The sequence below is a fragment of the Saimiri boliviensis genome, chromosome 14, assembly GCF_048565385.1.
Source record: "Saimiri boliviensis isolate mSaiBol1 chromosome 14, mSaiBol1.pri, whole genome shotgun sequence".
NCBI classification, from domain to species: Eukaryota; Metazoa; Chordata; class Mammalia; order Primates; family Cebidae; genus Saimiri; species Saimiri boliviensis.
The window spans coordinates 30,380,039-30,397,406 of NC_133462.1; the positions used below are offsets into that span (position 1 = coordinate 30,380,039).

The 17,368-nt window shown below is 56.7% G+C and overlaps 1 protein-coding gene across 6 annotated transcripts in view; it reads right to left on the reverse strand.

Annotated features, from left to right (window-relative positions):
• Positions 1-17,368, reverse strand: part of MYO9B (myosin IXB) — a 134,568-nt gene that overhangs the window by 4,138 nt on the left and 113,062 nt on the right. For 4 of the 6 annotated variants that reach the window (XM_039467069.2, XM_074384427.1, XM_074384431.1 and 1 more), the window contains 18 exons: positions 16,877-17,193; positions 14,431-15,342; positions 13,307-13,373; positions 12,849-12,973; positions 10,135-10,268; positions 9,733-9,923; positions 7,701-7,799; positions 7,422-7,595; positions 6,833-6,874; positions 6,451-6,562; positions 5,568-5,641; positions 4,757-4,949; positions 4,533-4,661; positions 4,126-4,231; positions 3,666-3,797; positions 1,703-1,826; positions 1,065-1,112; positions 599-732 (listed from right to left, as the gene is read on the reverse strand). In XM_039467069.2, coding sequence (XP_039323003.2) covers positions 599-732; positions 1,065-1,112; positions 1,703-1,826; positions 3,666-3,797; positions 4,126-4,231; positions 4,533-4,661; positions 4,757-4,949; positions 5,568-5,641; positions 6,451-6,562; positions 6,833-6,874; positions 7,422-7,595; positions 7,701-7,799; positions 9,733-9,923; positions 10,135-10,268; positions 12,849-12,973; positions 13,307-13,373; positions 14,431-15,342; positions 16,877-17,193 — 3,113 coding nt within the window. Of the gene's footprint in view, positions 1-594; positions 733-1,064; positions 1,113-1,702; positions 1,827-3,665; positions 3,798-4,125; positions 4,232-4,532; positions 4,662-4,756; positions 4,950-5,567; positions 5,642-6,450; positions 6,563-6,832; positions 6,875-7,421; positions 7,596-7,700; positions 7,800-9,732; positions 9,924-10,134; positions 10,269-12,848; positions 12,974-13,306; positions 13,374-14,430; positions 15,343-16,876; positions 17,194-17,368 lie in introns of all 6 variants that reach the window. The other 2 variants (XM_074384428.1, XM_074384430.1) reach the window with 1 other exon arrangement.

Below are 17,368 nucleotides of genomic sequence, written 5' to 3' on the forward strand. Positions count from 1 at the left end.
CACAAAATTAGCAGGGCGTGATGGTGGGTGCCTGTAATTCCAGCTACTTGGAGGCTGAGGCAGAGAACTGCTTGAACCCAGGAGGCGGAGAATACCGTGAGCCGATATGGCGCCACTGCACTCCAGCCTGGGTGATAGAACGAGACTCCATCTTAAAAAAAAAAAAAAAAAAAAAGCCGGGTGTGGTGGCTCACGCCTGTAATCCCAGCACTTTGGGAGGCTGAGGTGGGTGGATCACAAGGTCAAGAGATCAAGACCATCCTGGTCAACATGGTGAAACCCCATCTCTACTAAAAATACAAAAATTAGCTGGGCATGGTGGTGCACGCCTGTAGTTCCAGCTACTCGGGAGACTGAGGCAGGAGAATTGCTTGAACCCTGGAGGTGAGAGGCAGTGAGCCGAGATTGCGCCATTGCACTCCAGCCTGGGTAACAAGAGCGAAACTCCGTCTCAAAAAAAAAAAAAAAAGTATGTCTGCCCAGTGTTAGGGATGACAAGACCAAACGTAGCGAGGCCAGGTGGACCACCAGAGACGGAACCTGCCCTCCAGCTTGCCCTAAACATGGAGGATTGCGGGAGGGGGACAGGGCCACTTGCTTCTCCTCCTTGATGGACTGGATGCGTTCAATGAGAATCTCCTTCTCCCGGTCCTCGTCACCGCCAGCTGCCTCCTCCTCCAGCAGCACCTCCAGCTCCTCCCCCTGGTTGTCCCGGGCCTTGGGACTCTTGTTCTGAAACAAAGAAGCAGGGGGTCCAACTGACACTTCCGGGTGGGCAGTTAGTGCCGGAGGTGAGAGCAGATTGAAGGAGGTTAGTTCTGAAGTGGACGTGCTGGGCTCTTAGTGAGACTTCTCTAGGAATCCCACGGGACAGAGTGGTGGTCGTGTGGCCGATTAGTCATCCTCAGCGCAGAAGGTCAGCAGACAAGGGACCTCCCTAGCATGCAGTTCTGGAAGGTTAGGACAGGCTCCGTCTATCCTACGAGGAGTCTGGGGCCCCAGGGAACCCCAGCATGCACTGCACCGGGAGACATGCACCGTGGGCCCACCGAACGCGTACATACCAGGACTCCCTCATAGGGAGACGAAAACCCCAGTTTGAGAGGCCATGGCTGGGAGAGAGATGAACACAGGGTGACCACATGGGCCGAGACAGACATAGGCATGAGCTGGGGACAACGACCCGCACCAAGATGCGGGGGGTGAGGGGTCCCTGGTTTCCACAGAAGCCCAGAACCTGCTCCCCACTAACATACTCCTCCACTGTGGGCCTGATTCTTCTGCTATGAGGACATTTCCCTGTGGGGAGGGCCCAGGTCAGAAGGGACAAGGCTGGACTAATGACCTGAACCACCAGCAAGTGGCCAGCCAGCCCCCTACCTGCCCTAGAGATTGGAGTGAGGCTGGGTGAAGACCACGGTCTTTGTTCAAGGCAAGAGATCTGCCCCTGCCTGCATGGCCAGGTGGCCCCGGCCAGGCTGCTTGTGGCAAACCCTGTGGCGGGAGTAGGCGGGGAACTGGGACAGGAGGCCCCAGACCACGCCCACTGCCCAGTCCCACCCTCGGCATGGGAGGTCCTGCCTACCCAAGGCCCCTCCCACCAAGACCCCGCCCACCAGCCTTCCCAGCAACAAAGCCCAGCTCAGCACCAGAGACCCCACTCACCAAACGAGGCCCCGCCCCCTCGATCACTGATACTCACAGCATTTTGTCGAAGAAGCGACAGCCTGCGGAAGGCGATGCTCTCTGCAGCCTCCAGCTGGCTGATCTCTTCCATCTTCACTTTGTATTTCCTCATCTGCTCCTTGATCAGCATTTCCACGCACCTGCAGAGAAGGCCCATGGGAAGAAGTGACTCAGTTACCGCTCTAAGGACGTTTGACATCCAGGGAGGTGCTAGCTGGTACCTGGAGGGCAGTGGCTGAAGCCCAGAGACCAAGCAGTGCCTGGGACACGGCTGTGTGACCTCCAGCAGCTCACTCTACCTCTCTAAGCCTGAGTGTCCTGTCTCTGAATGCCTCCTTATTTGAAGGAAGGTCAGAGTAAACTGAATCCCTTAGTCACTAGCAGGGTGAGGATTATCCTGCTTCCTAGAGAAGTCCAGGCTGTTCATCATTACAATGGCCTTAAAAAAAAAAAAAAAAAGAAGTCCAGGCTGCTGGGCAGTTCGTCGCAGGGGCAGCAGGCAGACGGCCTGAGGAGCTCCAGAATGTATGCTCTGACCCACAGTATGCCCACCTGGCAGTCAAGGCCAGCCTTGTATTGTCAGTACCAGAGGGACTCAGCTTGGAGTGGTCAGTACCAGAGGGACTCAGCCTGGAGTGGTCAGTACCAGAGGGACTCAGCCTGGAGTGGTCAGTACCAGAGGGACTCAGCCTGGAGTGGTCAGTACCAGAGGGACTCAGCTTGGGTGAGCTGGGCCCATGGTGCCACCTGAAGAGGCTGCTGCTTTTCTTTATCCTCCCGTGATGGGATGCTTTGTAGCAGGGAGAAGACTCCACTAGCATTCACCTATCATCCAGCCTTTGTTAAAAGTTCTGTTTTAGTACAATGGGGTGTACTCATTAGAGCACACTCAGAAATCTGAGTACAAAGCTGACCTACAACACACGACACAGGCACAGCTGCTGGGGCCACTGTCATCTGGATAGTTGTTTTTTTTTTTTTTGGGATGGAGTCTTGCTCGTCATCCAGGCTGGGGTGCAGTGGCCCAAACTCAGCTCAATGCAACCTCCGCCCCCTGGGTTCAAGCAATTCTCCTGCCTCAGCCTCCTGAGTAGCTGGGATTACAGGTGCCTGTCACCACACTTGGCTAATATATATATACACACACACACACACATATATCCATATTTATACTTACTTTAATTTTTTTTTTTAGCTGGAGTCTCTGTCACCGAGGCTGGAGTGCAGTGGCACAATCTCAGCTTACTGCAGCCTCTGCCTCCCAGGGAGCTGACATTACAGGCACGTGCCACCATGCCCCGCTAATTTTTTTTTTTTTTTTTAGATGGAGTTTCATTCTTGTTGCCCAAGCTGGAGTGCCATGGCACGATCTCGGCTCATTGTGACCTCTGCCTCCTGGGTTCAAGCAATTCTCCTGCCTCAGCATCCCGAGTAGCTGGGATTACAGGCAGGTGCCACCAGGCCTGGCTAATTTTTTGTATTTTTAGTAGAGACGAAGTTACTCCATGTTGGTCAGGCTGGTGTTGGAACTCCTGACCTCAGGTGATCTGCCCACCTCGGCCTCCCAAAGTGTTGGGATTATAGGCATGAGCCACTGCACTTGGCCTAATTTTTGTATTTTTAATAGAGACAGGGTTTCACCATGTTGGCCAGGCTGAAACTCTTAACCTCAAGTGATCCACCCACCTCAGCCTCCCAAATTGCTGGGATTACAGACATGAGCCACTGTACCCGGGCTAATTTTTAAATCTTTTGTAGAGACAGGGTCTTACTATGTTGCCCAGGCTGGTCTCAAACTCCTGGCCTCAAGCGATCCTCTTGCCTTAGCGTCCCAAAATAGCTGGGACGACAGGTGTAATCCACTGCACTTGGCTCTGGGCTTTTCTGACACATTTATGTACACAGAGCTAGATGGAGTTGCTGTGGGGTCCCCGGTGGGGCTGCCCTGAGCGTGCCTCTGGGGCGGGGCGGGCACTCACGTGGTGATCTTGAGGACGTCCTTCATGCTGGTCAGCGGGTCAGAGTTGTCGGGGCAGCGCAGGAGGCAGGGTGCAAAGATGATGGCCAGTGCCCCGGGTGACATGCGGTTGACTTCCTCGAGCAGGGCCACCCTGCATAGCCACTGGCAGTTAGGAGATGGCTATGGCTGAGGGAGGGAGGTCCCAGGGAGCCCTGAGGCTGAACTTCTGAGCCCTGGGGTGGCTATTAGGACAGCAGTACCACAGCCCAGCACTGGGAAATGCTTCTGAAGCACAGAAAGGTGACTCAAGGGACCCAGCAGCCCGGTGGGCATGGCCCTCTCCCAGAACCCTGGCAGGGGTCTTCATCCTGGTTCGAAACCACCACAGAACGCCAGCCCGGGTCCTACTGGGACATGCTGGCTTGGGGGTTCCCAGTGCGGATCCCAACCCCACAGAGGGCAGGTGGGGAGGCACTTGCTTGACAAGGTGGAAGATGAGTCTCTCCAGGGAGTTGTGATTGGCTTCTGGAAGGTGCTCCAGGACAGCGTAGATGGCAGCCAGCTGCTCCTGCTTCTCCGGCAGCTCTGCGGGGATGGAGTTTGAGGGCGTCAGCTCCCAAGGGTCCCCAAGGTGCCTGTGGTCCCCACCCACACGACCTGAGATGCATGGGTGCCACCCACTGTGTGGTGCCCAGGCAAGAATGGATGGCTACGGTGGTGTCCTGGCCCCACCCCACACTGGGGACCTGCACTGGGCGGGCCGACTGCTTCGGGCCTCCGTTTCTCAGCTTGTGAACCAGGTGGTCCCGCCTCCCTGACTGGCCACAGTGCGTGCTGTACTCTGACCGGGGCCGCCTGCTGCCGCCTGCACCACCGTTGGGCTCACCGACGGCTCGGAGGAAGTCGCCGTACTGTGCGAAGGTCATGAGGGGCTCCGGCAGCTCCCGCAGCCACTGCTTCAGCACCCCCGTGATGGCGTGGATGGGGAAGTTCTCCAGCTTGACTGCTGCAGGGTCTGGGAGGTGGGCGGGGTGGGACTGGTGAGTGGCATGCTGGCGGGACGGCTGAACCAGGGGCCTGGCACCACGCCCGCCTGCCCGCAGCGCCCACCTGTTTGCAGAGCCTGCCGGAGCTCCCGAGTGCGGTTGGCGGCGCCCGACTTGCGGTAGAGGCCCTCGGTGTACAGGCCGTGCATCTCCACGTGTTCCAGGAGCTTCTCCAGCACGATGGGCACCGACGCCTTGTCACTGGTCAGGCTGTCCACGCATACGCCGAAGTGGCCCGGCTCGGCGCCCGACTCGCCCTGCGGTGCCGGGGGTCAGGTCTGGGACTGGCTGTCTTCCTCTCCGGCCGTCTCTGGGGGTCCCTCCCTCCTGGTCCTGCACCAGGCCCTCGGGGCTTCCTCTGCATGTTCTGTCCCTCCCTGTCCCCTTCTGCATGGCTGTCAGGGACATGGGGCTGCAGAGATCAGCTGAGGCCAGTGTGGCAGCCACTGGGTAGGGACTTCCTTCGTAGGCTACCCAAGGGTGATCCTTCGTGGGGAGAGAGCTATTCCTGGCCCTCCAAAACCGCCTCACGGAAGTAGACCCTGACTCTTGCTGCACCCCCAGCACTCAGGACCCCACCGTCCTTATGCACAGAGTTGGGGGGCCTCCCTCAGCATGGCTCAGGACTCTCAGGAGCAAGGATGAGCAGGGCTGGGGGAGCTGAGACACATGCACAAGCCTGGGCCCTGCCTGGGGGCCTCAAGGGGTTTGGACAGAACCAGGGACAAGGGCGTGTTCTGCAGAACCAGAGGCCACAGCCGCCCCCTGCTGGCTGCCCAATGCCTCGCTTGGCCCTCACACCCAGCACCACTTCCCTGTGCACCTGGCTGTGAGTGGAGTGTCATTCTAGAAAGCTCCAGGCCTCGTGCACTCACCTTCCTCCCGTAGGTGTAGGAGCAGTGGCTCTGAATCTTGTGCACGCATTTCTTGTGGCAGGTCATCTTACACACTAGGAGGTCACAAGGTGGGAGTCACAGAGGGTGCTGGGGACCCCAGGTTCCTGGAGCCGCCCACCCAGCTGGCTGGGGACTGCAGACTGCCTTCTTAGTTATTTATTTTTTGAGACGGAATTTCGCTCTTGTCACCGAGGCTGGAGTGCAATGGCATGATCTTGGCTCACCACAACCTCCATCTCCCGGGTTCAAGCTATCCTCCTGCCTTAGCCTCCCAAGTAGCTGGGATTACAGGCCTGTGCCTCCATGTCCAGCTAATTTTATATCTTCAGTAGAGACAGGGTTTCACCATGTTGGTCAGGCTGGTCTCGAACTCCTGACCTCAGGTGATCTGCCTGCCTCGGCCTGCCTGCCTCGGCCTCCCAAAGTGCTGGGATTACAGGCGTGAGTCACCACGCCCGGCCTGGAATGCCTTCTTTTTAGTTTCCTTTTTTTTTTTTTTTTCTTTTTGAGACAAAGTCTCACTCTGTTGCCCAGGCTGGAGTGCTGTGGTGCAATCTTGGGGCTCACTGCAACCTCCACCTCCCAGGTTCAAGTGATTCTCCTGCCTTCGCCTCTTGAGTAGCTGGGATTACAGGTGCCTGCCACCATGCCCAGCTAATTTTTGTATTTTTAGTAGAGATGGGGTTTCACCATGTTGGCCAGGATGGTCCCAAACTCCTGGCCTCAACTGACCTGCCCACCTCGGCCTCCCAAAGTGCTGGGATTACAGGTATGAGCAAGTGGGCCCGGGCCTGAAGACCTCTTGAGCAGTGAGGGGTGGTGGGGGACGTGGAGGGATTTGGGGCCTGGGGGAGCTACTCACCGTTGCAAAGCAGGGCCTTGTCCATGAGCCAGATGTAGGAGAGACACTGCTCGCACGACTGTGGGATGCTCACCTGGTAGCTGGCGAACACGTGCCCGTTGTGCTCCTGGACCTGTGAGGCCAGAGGAAGGTGCTGAGCAGGGGAAGGGGAAAGCAGCCCTCCTCGGCCCCTGGTGGATGATGGCCCACGGGATCTCAGGGGTAGGTCTGCTATTCAAGACCACAGCTCCTTGTGTACTGGGGGAGAAAACCCACTTGCACGTATACACCCACACATCCGCGTGCACACCGGCCCATGTACACGCTGACACTGACGCACACGTGCATGCTCCTCCCGCCAACACTCGCCTGCTTAGCTCTCACCCACGTGCAGCCTACTCACAGCGCGCTCCTGCTTCCGCTTCTTCTTCTGAGCTTTGCTCTGCTGTGACGGACAAGGAGGAGGTCAGCAGCGGGGAGAAGAGGCCCTGGGATGAGCCCCAACCCACCCCTGGCACCCCATACCCAGGCATCTGGGTACCTTTAGCCTTTCCTTGCCTGGAGTGGCATCACTGTCCGTATCGCCCCCTAATTCAGACACCCCAGACCCAGAAGTGAATCCCTGTGTGTGTCAGGGGGTGGGGAGGGTGCAGGGCTCCCCACCAGGAGGTAGGGATGGCGCAAATGGGCGTGACATGGTATAGGTGGGCGCGGCATGTGCTCATGGCAAGGCACAGGTCAGTGTGGCATGTTGTATGTCATAGGTGTGGCATGTCATAGGTGGGCGTGGGGTATCTGATCATGGCATGGCACAAGTGGGTATGGTGTGGGTAGCGCATGACTGGGCGTGGCTAGTCATAGGTTGGTGTGGCAGATCATGGGGAGGCATGGGGTGGGTGTGGCAAAGTGATAATGGCACAGCATGGTGGGCGTGGTATGTCACAGGTGGGCGTGGCATGTCACAGGTGGGCGTGGCATGCTGGGCTGCCCACCTTCACTGGCTCGAAGTCATTCTTGGTGTAGCCGCGGGTGAATTCATCTAGCAGCGACTGGAAGAGGTTGAGGACCAGGTTGGTGTCCTTCTCACCCCGCTCGGTGGCCAGGTTGCTAACGACAATCTGGTAGTTCTCCATCAGATCCTTGTAGCCCACGTGGATTTTCCCATTCTGTGGGAATGCCAGGCATCACCCTGAGGGCCTGGGTGAGGGGCGGACAGAAATGACAGGTCGGGGGAGGGCACGGGAAAAGCTGAGGGCCGGGCCACCACGTACCGGGACGGAGTACATGGTTTTGATGTTGCTCCTGAACTTCTCGGTGGCCTCGATGAACAAGCTCTCAATGGGCGTCTTCTGGGAACGGAGGTCATTTATCTGGAAGGAGAGAGCAGCTGACCCTGCGTGCCTCAGGCCTGGGGACCTGCGTGCCCGAGGAGGTTCCCAGGGGTCACTGCTTCACTTCTGTTCTAAGTCATCCCCTAGGCTCTTGGGATAAAATCCAACTCCTCTGGCCAAGCCTGAGGTCTCATCATTTCAACCCAGAATTAAAGCTACCGACATCGAGGACACGACTATTCTCCACAGTGGGCCTGCCCTGTGCGCCACAGCGGGTTAAGCAGCATCCCTGGCCTCTGCCCACCAGATGCCAACAGCACCCTCCCCCCAGGTTGTGAATAACCCCAAATGTCCCCAGACATTGCCAGTGTTCCCTGGAGGACAGAATGCCCCCTAGATGAGAGTTACAGGTCAGTGAAGGTCCTTTCCGCTGCCCCACACAGGGGTTCAACACCCAACCATACCCTAGGACAGGGAGGCCTTGAATGGCCTGGTCATTTCAAGATGTCTCTACTCCTAGTAGTGTTTCCTGATCCTTCTGTGTCCCCATCGGCCCCATGTGCAGCTCCCAAATGGAGCTCTATCTGTTGCAAGCTTGCTCAACCCCCACCCCCATGGGGTATAACCCTCCTGAGGGCAGCCACAGCCTGTTCGCCTCCACTTCTGTTGCACACTGTGCTGCATCAATCTTTGCTTTGAGACCATGTGCATTATTAGTTTTTTGAGCCAGGATCTTGTTCTGTCACCCAGGCTGGAGTGCAGTGGTGCGATCATGGCTCATGGTTCCTTGACCTTCTGGGTTCAAGCGATCCTCCTGCATCAGCCTCCCCAGGAGCTGGGACTACAGGTGTGCACCACTACACCAGTGAATTTTTCAACCTTTTGTAGAGATGGGGTCTCTCTGTTGCCCAGGCTGGTTTTGAACTTCAGGGCCAAAGTGATTCTCCCGCCTTGGCCTCCCAGGGTGCTGAGATGACAGGCATATACCACTGTCCCCGGCCTGAACCTGGACTTTGTATTTTTATTTTTATTTTATTTTATTTTTTTGAGACGGAGTTTTGCTCTTGTTACCCAGGCTGGAGTGCAATGGCGCGATCTCGGCTCACCGCAACCTCCGCCTTCTGGGTTCAAGCAATTCTCCTGCCTCAGCCTCCTGAGTAGCTGGGATTACAGGCACGCGCCACCATGTCCAGCTAATTTTTTGTATTTTTTTAGTAGAGACGGGGTTTCACCATGTTTACCAGGATGGTCTCGATCTCTCGACCTCATGATCCATCCGCCTCGGCCTCCCAAAGTGCTGGGATTACAGGCTTGAGCCACTGCGCCTGGCCTTTTATTTTTATTTTTCAAATTTTTGTTTGAGATGGAGTGCTTCTCTGTCACCCAGGCTGGAATGAAGTGGCGCCATCTCGGCTCACCGCAACCTCTGCCTCCTGGGTTCAAGTGATTCTCCTGCCTGAACCTCCCGAGTAGCTGAGACTACAGGTGCGTGCCACCACGCCTGGCTAATTTTTTGTATTTTTAGTAGAGACAGGGTTTCACCATGTTGGCCAGGATGGTCTCGATCTCCTGACCTTGTGATCCACCCACCTTGGCCTCCCAAAGTGCTGGGATTACAGGCGTGAGCCACCACGCCCGCCCTGACTTTGTATTCTTGACTCGCTAAGCCCTGTGGTGTTTCAGAAAACACCGCCCGGCTGTGATGGTTGTCCCGAGTGCCCTGCCTTGTGCCCCTGGCCCTTGCCTAGTGGTCCCAACAGAAAACACCGCCCAGCTGTGATGGCTGCCCCGGGTGCCCTGCCTCGTGCCCCTGGCCCTTGCCTAGTGGCCCCAGTAGAAAACACTGCCCGGCTGTGATGGTTGCCCCCGGCCCCCTGCCTCGCGCCCTGGCCCTTGCCTAGTGGACTGCCCGGCTGTGATGGTTGCCCCGGGTGCCCCGCCTTGCGCCCTGGCCCTTGCCTAGTGGCCCCACCTTGTTGAGCAGGAACTCGTCCAGGTACTTGAGTTCATTGGCGTTGGTGATCTGGCGGAACACCGATTCCCGCCACTTCTCTGACACCGTGATCTTCCCAATCTTGACGTTTCGGTTCTTCTTCCCTTTGCCTCCGGGTTCCTTGGCGCGCTTCTCACCTGCAGCGTAGCGGTGCTGATTTCCAGAAGGGGCTGTGGGGGGACAGGAAGCAGCCGGTGAGGGCGGGTTCAGGGGAGTATACAGAAGACCTCTTATGGCATGCCTTTATTCAGAGCCAGAAACCCCTGGCTCTGAGCCTAGGGCTTGGCCCACAGCCAACTCGAGGCTTGGTTTGGGGACACTGAATGTCCCCAGGGGTACTGGTGGCTCTGCTTTCTGTCCCTGAGGCTGCAGGTGACCAACCTTCCAGGCCCTTCTTCATGGTGGTGGCTTCCGGCACCACGTGCCCGGACACTGCATTCTCCAGCTCCTCCATGCCCTCCAGGCTGTATTTTTTATCCTTGGTTTTATGCAGAAAAAGCCTCTTAAACGTGGATCTGCAGGAGAAAGTACGCAGCTTCTTTTAAGGCTGATACGAACATGGACGTGAGGCCCCGCCTCCCCGTGATTAGACAATGCTCCATCGCTGCCTGACTCAAAAAAGGATGTGGCCGGGCATGGTGGCTCACGCCTGTAATCTCAGCACTTTGGGAGACCGAGGCAGGTGGATCACCTGACGTCAGGAGTTTGAGACCAGCCTGGCCAACATGGCAAAACCCCATCTCTATTAAAAATACAAAAAATGGCTGGGCGCGGTGGCTCACGCCTGTAATCCCAGCACTTTGGGAGGCCGAGGCGGGTGGATCACAAGGTCAAGAGATCGAGACCATCCTGGTCAACATGGTGAAACCCCGTCTCTACTAAAAATACAAAAAATTAGCTGGGCGTGGTGGCGCGTGCCTGTAATCCCAGCTACTCAGGAGGCTGAGGCAGGAGAATTGCCTGAACCCAGGAGGCGGAGGTGGCGGTGAGCTGAGATCGCGCCATTGCACTCCAGCCTGGGTAACAAGAGCGAAACTCCATCTCAAAAAAAAAAAAAAAAAAAAAAAAAAAAAAAAAAAAAAAAAAAATAAGCTGGGTATGGTGGTGGACTCCTGTAGTTCCAGCTACTTGGGAGGTTGAGGCAGGAGAATTGCTTGAACCCATGAGGTGGAGGTTGCAGTGAGCTGAGATCATGCCATTCCACTCTAGCCTGGGCGACAGAGTGAGACTCTGTCCAAAAAAAAAAAAAAAAAAAGGATCTGGCTGGGTGTGGTGGCTCATGTCTGTAATCTTAGCAGTTTGGCAGGCTGATCAGCTGAGCCCAGGAGTTTGAGACCAGGCTGGCCAACATAGTGAAACCCCTTCTCTACCAAAAATACAAAAAAAAAAAGAGCCGGGTGTGGTTGTGGTTGTGCACATCTATAATCCCAGCTACTTGGGAGGCTGAGGCAGGAGAATCGCTTGAGCCTGAGAGGTGGAGGTTGTAGTGAGCTGAGATTGCGCCACTGCACTCCAGCCTGAGCAACAGAGCGAGACTTGGTCTCGGGGGGAAAAAAAAAAAAAAAAGGATCATCTTATAAAGAGCAATAGCCCTTTCTTCCTTTCTTTGTACTGGCAGGGGAGTTGCGTGAAGAAAATGGGACACCAAACACAAGCCAGAGGGGGACTCCGTTTTCTTTTCTTATTACAGTTGGGTGTCACTCCGTCACACAGGCTGGAGTGCAGTGGTGTGATTATGGCTCAGTACCCTCAAACTCCTGGCCTCATGAGGGCAATCATCCCACCTCAGCCTCCTGAGTTGTTGGGACTATAGGTACGAGCCATGCGCCTAGCTTATTATCTTTTTAGTTAAAAAAAGTTATTTTAGAGACAGAGTCTCACTCTCTTGCCCAGGCTGGAGTGCAGTGGTGTGATCACAGCTCACTGCAGCTTGGGAACTCTTGGCTTCAAAGGATCCTCCTGTTTTAGCCTCCTGAGTTGCTGGGACTACAGGCACGCACCACCCTGGCTGAACATTTTTGTGTAGAGACAAGGTTTTGCCACGCTGCCCAGGCTGGTCTTGAACTCCTGGCTTCAAGTGATCATCCTGCTTTGGCCTCCCAAAGTGTTGGGATTACAGGCGTGAGCCACTGCATCCATCTAGCCACATCCTTGCAAGAGACAGAAGAGAGAAGACACAGTCACAGAGGGGAAGGCCAAGAGCCGACAGAGGCAGCCACGGAAATACCTGGAACCCCCAGAAACCAGAAGAGGCAGGAAACATCCTGCACTAGAGGGTTTTTGTTTTTTTGCTTTTTTTTTTTAGATGGAGTCTCCCTCCATCACCCAGGCTGGAGTGTAGTGGCACTATCTCAGCTCACTGCTACCTCCAGCTCCTGAGTTCAAGTGATTCTCCTGCAGCCTCCTGAGTGGCTGGGATTACAGGTATGTGCCATCATGCACAGCTATATATTTTTTTTTTTTTTTGAGATGGAGTCTCGCTCTGTCACCGAGGCTGGAGTGCAGTGGTGCAATTGCAACTCACTGCAAATACCTCCGCCTCCTGGGTTCAAGCAATTCTCCTGCCTCAGTCTCCAGAGTAGTTGTGACTGCAGGCGTGCACCACCGTGACTGGCTAATTTTTGTATTTTTAGTTGAGATGGGGATTCACCATATAGGCCAGGCTGGTCTCCAACTCCTAACTTTGTGATCCACGTGCCTCGGCCTCCCAAAGTGCTGGGATTCCAGGCGTGAGCCACCACACGTGGCAATTTTTGTATTTTTATTAGAGAAGGGGTTTCGCCATGTTGGTCTGGCTGGTCTCAAACTCCTGACCTCACATGATCCACCCCACCTTGGCCTCCAAGCCTCACATGATCCACCCCACCTTGGCCTCCAAGCCTCACATGATCCACCCACCTTGGCCTCCCAAAGTGCTGGGATTACAGAAGTGAGCCACCATGCCCAGCCTCCTCATGTAGCTTCTACTGAGCAAATGCCTTCCTAAGCATGCTTTGTCAATGTGACTGGTATAGGAGGCCACACTGCTGCGAGGCTCTGGCAGGGACCTCGGGCATCCTCTGGTGGCCTGAGTCTTCCCCAAGCCCCATACTTACTTAGAGTCGACCTGGGAGCCTGGGGACAGCCCTGCATCTGGGCCGGAGGATACGTCGCCTGACTTCTTCTTCTGGACAGCCGGCTTCTTCGAGTTTCGCTCTCCGTCCGTGGTTTCCAATGCAGGCTGCAAGATGGTGGGGGAGGGGCTGCTAAGGAAAGGCTGGCAGGCCTGTGCGAGCCGGGGAAGCCCCCACAGCACATGCACTCCATCCCACCTACGTCACTTCCTCTTTTTTTTTTTTCTTTTTTTTTTTTGAGACCGAGTCTCACTCTGTCCCCCAGGCTGGAGGGCGGTGGCTTGGTCTCCGCTCACCGCAACCTCCACCATCCCGCCTCCAGGTTCAAGCGATTCTCCTGCCTCAGCCTCGTGAGTGGCTGTGATTACGTGTGCGTGCTACCACGCCTGGCTAACTTTTGTGTTTTTAGTAGAGACGGGGTTTCGCCACGTTGCTGTTACCTGAGCCTTGGCCGGGGACGGGAGGAGCTTGGAGACGTCGCTCGTGGAGAAGGAGATGCGCCTCTCCCTGCGAGATCAGAAATGTGGCTTTTACTGACCAAGCGAGTCGGCGCCGTTCTCGTCTTAGTGGCTCTTGGGCAGTTCTGCCCCCCCACCCCAGGGGCACTTGGCAATGTCTAGAGTTTTGGTTGTCACCACTGAGGTGGGGGGAAGGAGTGGGTGGGTACTTCTGGCATCTGGTGAGTGGAGGCCAGGGATGCTCCTCAATACCCTGGAGAATGGTCTCCACCCCAGAGACTGAGCCAGCCCCGGATATTGACAGTGTGGAGGGTAGGAAACCTTGACTTAGCACGAGACCCTGTCTATCCGTCCGTCCGTCCGTCCGTCCATCCCTCTATTCAGTCTCTATCTCCCATCCATCCATCCTCTTTATCTGTCTGCCATCCATCTCTTCATCTATCATCTCTAGCCATCTTTTTTTTTTTTTTTTTTGAGACGGAATTTCACTCTTGTTGCCGAGGCTGGAGTGCAATGGCCCGATCTCAGCTCACTGCAACCTCTGCCTCCAGGTTCAAGGGATTCTCCTGCCCCAGCATCCCAAGTAGCTGGGACTATAGGCGCGAGCCACCATGCCTGGCTAGCTTTTTGTATTTTTAGTAGAGACGGGGTTTCACCATGTTAGCCAGGATGGCCTCGATCTCCTGACCTCGTGATCCGCCTGCCTCGGCCTCCCAAAGTGTTGGGATGACAGGCGTGAGCCACCGCGCCTGGCCGAGCCCCTGCTCCTTTAATCCCAAGGAGTGTAGTTAGTCCTGCCCATCAATTAGAACTCAAGGCCCAAGACTGCTGAGGAGCCAGGAAGCAGGGCTTGACCTGAGGAGCCACATCCTCAAGGCCGGGGCCTTTCTGTATGAGCACAGCTCCTTCAGGGGCCTCTCAAGGCTTCGGGTCCCAGCCTGGGCCCTGGCTGGCTGCCTTGTCTTCACTTGGCCTTTTGCATGCCCTGCTCGTCCTCCTTCCTTGGGGCTCCCGCATACCCACTGGGCATGATGACTCGTGTTTCTGGGATGTGTGGCACTGCCCCTGGCCTGGACCCCGGTGCTCAAAGAGGCTGTAGGGCTTACTCTGTGGGCGTGAGGGTGGCCCCCATGACCCGTTGTCTGTCGCTGAGGTCCAGGGACTGGCTCAGCATGGTGCTGGGGCTGGTGGCGGCCACCAGCTTCTTGCCCCGCCACAGCTCCACGGCGTTGGCCAGCCGCTCGGCATCCAGGTACCGCTGGATCTGTGTGGAACCCCCGGGGCTGTCGGGCTTTTCCTGAGCCCTCGGGCTGCCACACGGTTGGCTCCTGTCCTCGGGGGTCCCAGGGGCGCTGCCAGGGGCCGGTGGGCTGACCCTGCTGTCCAAGGCCAGGCTGGTCGGCCGCTCCACCTGGCCAGGCCTGGGGCTCCCACCCGGTGGTGCATTCTCAGTGTCTGTGGAGACCCTGGCCACTGCCGTGGCCGGGGGCTGTTCCGTGGGCTGCTTCCAAGATGCGTCCTCAGCCTCCATCTCTACGACTAGAAGGGTTTCATCTTCTCTGCTCTCTTTTTCGTCTTCTGGGAGGCTCAACCCTTGGTCCTGGGTAACGCTTTTGGAAGGTTCTCTGAGGGTCCCCTCCTCCTTGCAAGACTGGATGTGTTTGTTCTGGAACTTGACATGCTCCAGCCCTCTTTGCCGACGTGACTCACGCTTCTCCCGGCTGCTGGGGACTTTCTCGTGACTTTCAGCCCCCACGGTTTTCTGGGGTGGGAGAGTCTTCTCCGGGCTCGGGGCCTCCTTCTCGGGTGGGGAGTGCTCTGGGGGGGACCTGTCGCCTGGCCGCACCTCAGGCTCCGATGCCAGGTGCCCACCATCCTCTGCCAGCTCCGGCTGCTGCTCAGCTCCCTGCCTGCCGGCTGCCTGGTCCGGCCCATCCTCAGTGCCTGCTCTTGCAGTTTCCCGGGCTTCTCTCTCCTTCTCCTCTGCCTTCTGCTTCTCCGAGATCATCTGGCTGAAGCTGGAGTGAGGAAAAAGCAGAGAGCTGGTTCAGAAACAAACACTCCCTCCACCTCCCTCCATGTTCCAGCGGGACCCCCAGCCTGACCTCAGGTGATCTGCCCGCCTCAGCGTCTCAAAGTGTTGGGATTAAAGGTGTGAGCCACTGCGCTCAGTCTGTTTTGTTTTTAATTTTATTTATTTTTTGAGACGTAGTCTTGTTCCATTACCCCAGGCTGGACTGCAGTGGCACGATCTTGGCTTGTTGCAACTTCCGCCTCTCGGGTGCAAGTGATTCTTGTGCCTCAGCTTCCCTAGTAACTGAGATTACAGACATGCACCACCATACCTGGTGAATTTTTGGTAGAGATGGGGTTTTGCCATGTCGGCCAGGCTGGTCTCGAACTCCTGGCCCATGTGATCTGCCTGCCTTGGCCCCCCAATTGCTGGCCTTACAGGTGTGAGCCACTATGCCCAGCTTGTTTTTTTTTTTTTTTTTTTGAGACGGAGTTTCGCTCTTGTTACCCAGGCTGGAGTGCAATGGTGCGATCTCAGCTCACCGCAGCCTCCGCCTCCTGGGTTCAGGCAATTCTCCTGCCTCAGCCTCCTCAGTAGCTGGGATTACAGGCACGCGCCACCATGCCCAGCTAATTTTTTGTATTTTTAGTAGAGAAGGGGTTTCACCATGTTGACCAGGATGGTCTCAATCTCTTGATCTCGTGATCCACCCGCCTCGGCCTCCCAAAGTGCTGGGATTACAGGCTTGAGCCACCGCGCCCGGCCCATGTTTTGTTTTAAGAGACAGGTCTGGCTCTGTCATCCAGACTGGAGTACAGTGGCGTGATCACAGCTCACTGCGGCCTCAATATCCCAAGCCCAGGTGATCCTCCCGCTTCAGCTTCCTGAATAGCTGGGACTACAGATGTGTACCGCCACACCTGGCTAAGTCTTTAATTTTATGTTCGGATGGCATCTTGCTATGTTGCCAGGCTGTTCTCAAACACTTGGGCTCAAGCCATCCTCCACCTAGGCCTCCCAGTGTTGGGATCACAGGCGTGAGCCACTGTGCCCGGCCTTGGAGGCTTTTGTATGTGTGGGTAGGGCCTGCTTCGGGAGCTGGGACCTTACTTGTGGCAGAGCTGTGTCTGTGTGGGCAGGGGCGAGGTGCACAGGGTGCCCGGGTCATAGGGGCTGGCCTCGGAGCCGTGGGTGCTGGCGCAGGGGCTGCTGATGTCCTTCTGGGGCGTTCTCTGTCCCTGTGAGTGTTGAGCTAGTCCAGGCAGCCCCTCCAACCCTGAATCCAGGTGTTCCCTGACCAACCCAGGTACAGGGGAGTCTCCGGACAGAGAATGGGTGCAGCCAACGGCAAACCAGGGCTTTGTCCCTGAGTGCTGCCTGCCAGCCTCTCTGCAGCCCATGTGTGCCCGGGCATCTGGTTTCCCACCGACCCCTCCCTGTGTCCAGCATGACATCCCCTTAGTGCCACAGGCCAGATGATATATCATGGGCAGCCCTCTTCTGGAATATTCTGGGGAGCGTGGGCTGGCTCCGCTCACCTCTTGCGCTGCAGATGCCCCCGGCAGAGGCTCTGCAGGCGGATGATGCTCTGTCTCCGGCGCCGGTACAGCCTCCGCTGCCGGTAGCCCCTCCACGCGGCCTGGAGGTACACGGCGGCCTGTGTCCTCTCTAGCGCCCTCCGCACCCGGTAGGACCGCCAGCAGGCCTGGATGGTGATGGCGGCCCGCTTCATCTGCAGGAAGTGCCGGCGCTCCAGCACCATCCGGAACCAGCTCTGCAGCAGCAGGATTTTCCGCACCACCTCCCGGTGCAGCGTCTCCTGCAGGGCCTGCCTCTCCGTCTCCTTCAGGAAGACCTGGTGGGCACGGAGTCAGGTGGCATCAGCCGAGCTGCCCCCGATGCCACCTCTGCGCCTGGGAGGTCTGCATAGTCCACCCCAGAGTGAGACCCAGGCTGGTGTGCTGACTGGCCAGGGCTTGCTTGATTTATCTATATCTATCTCCATCATTTATGAGATGGAGCCTTGCTCT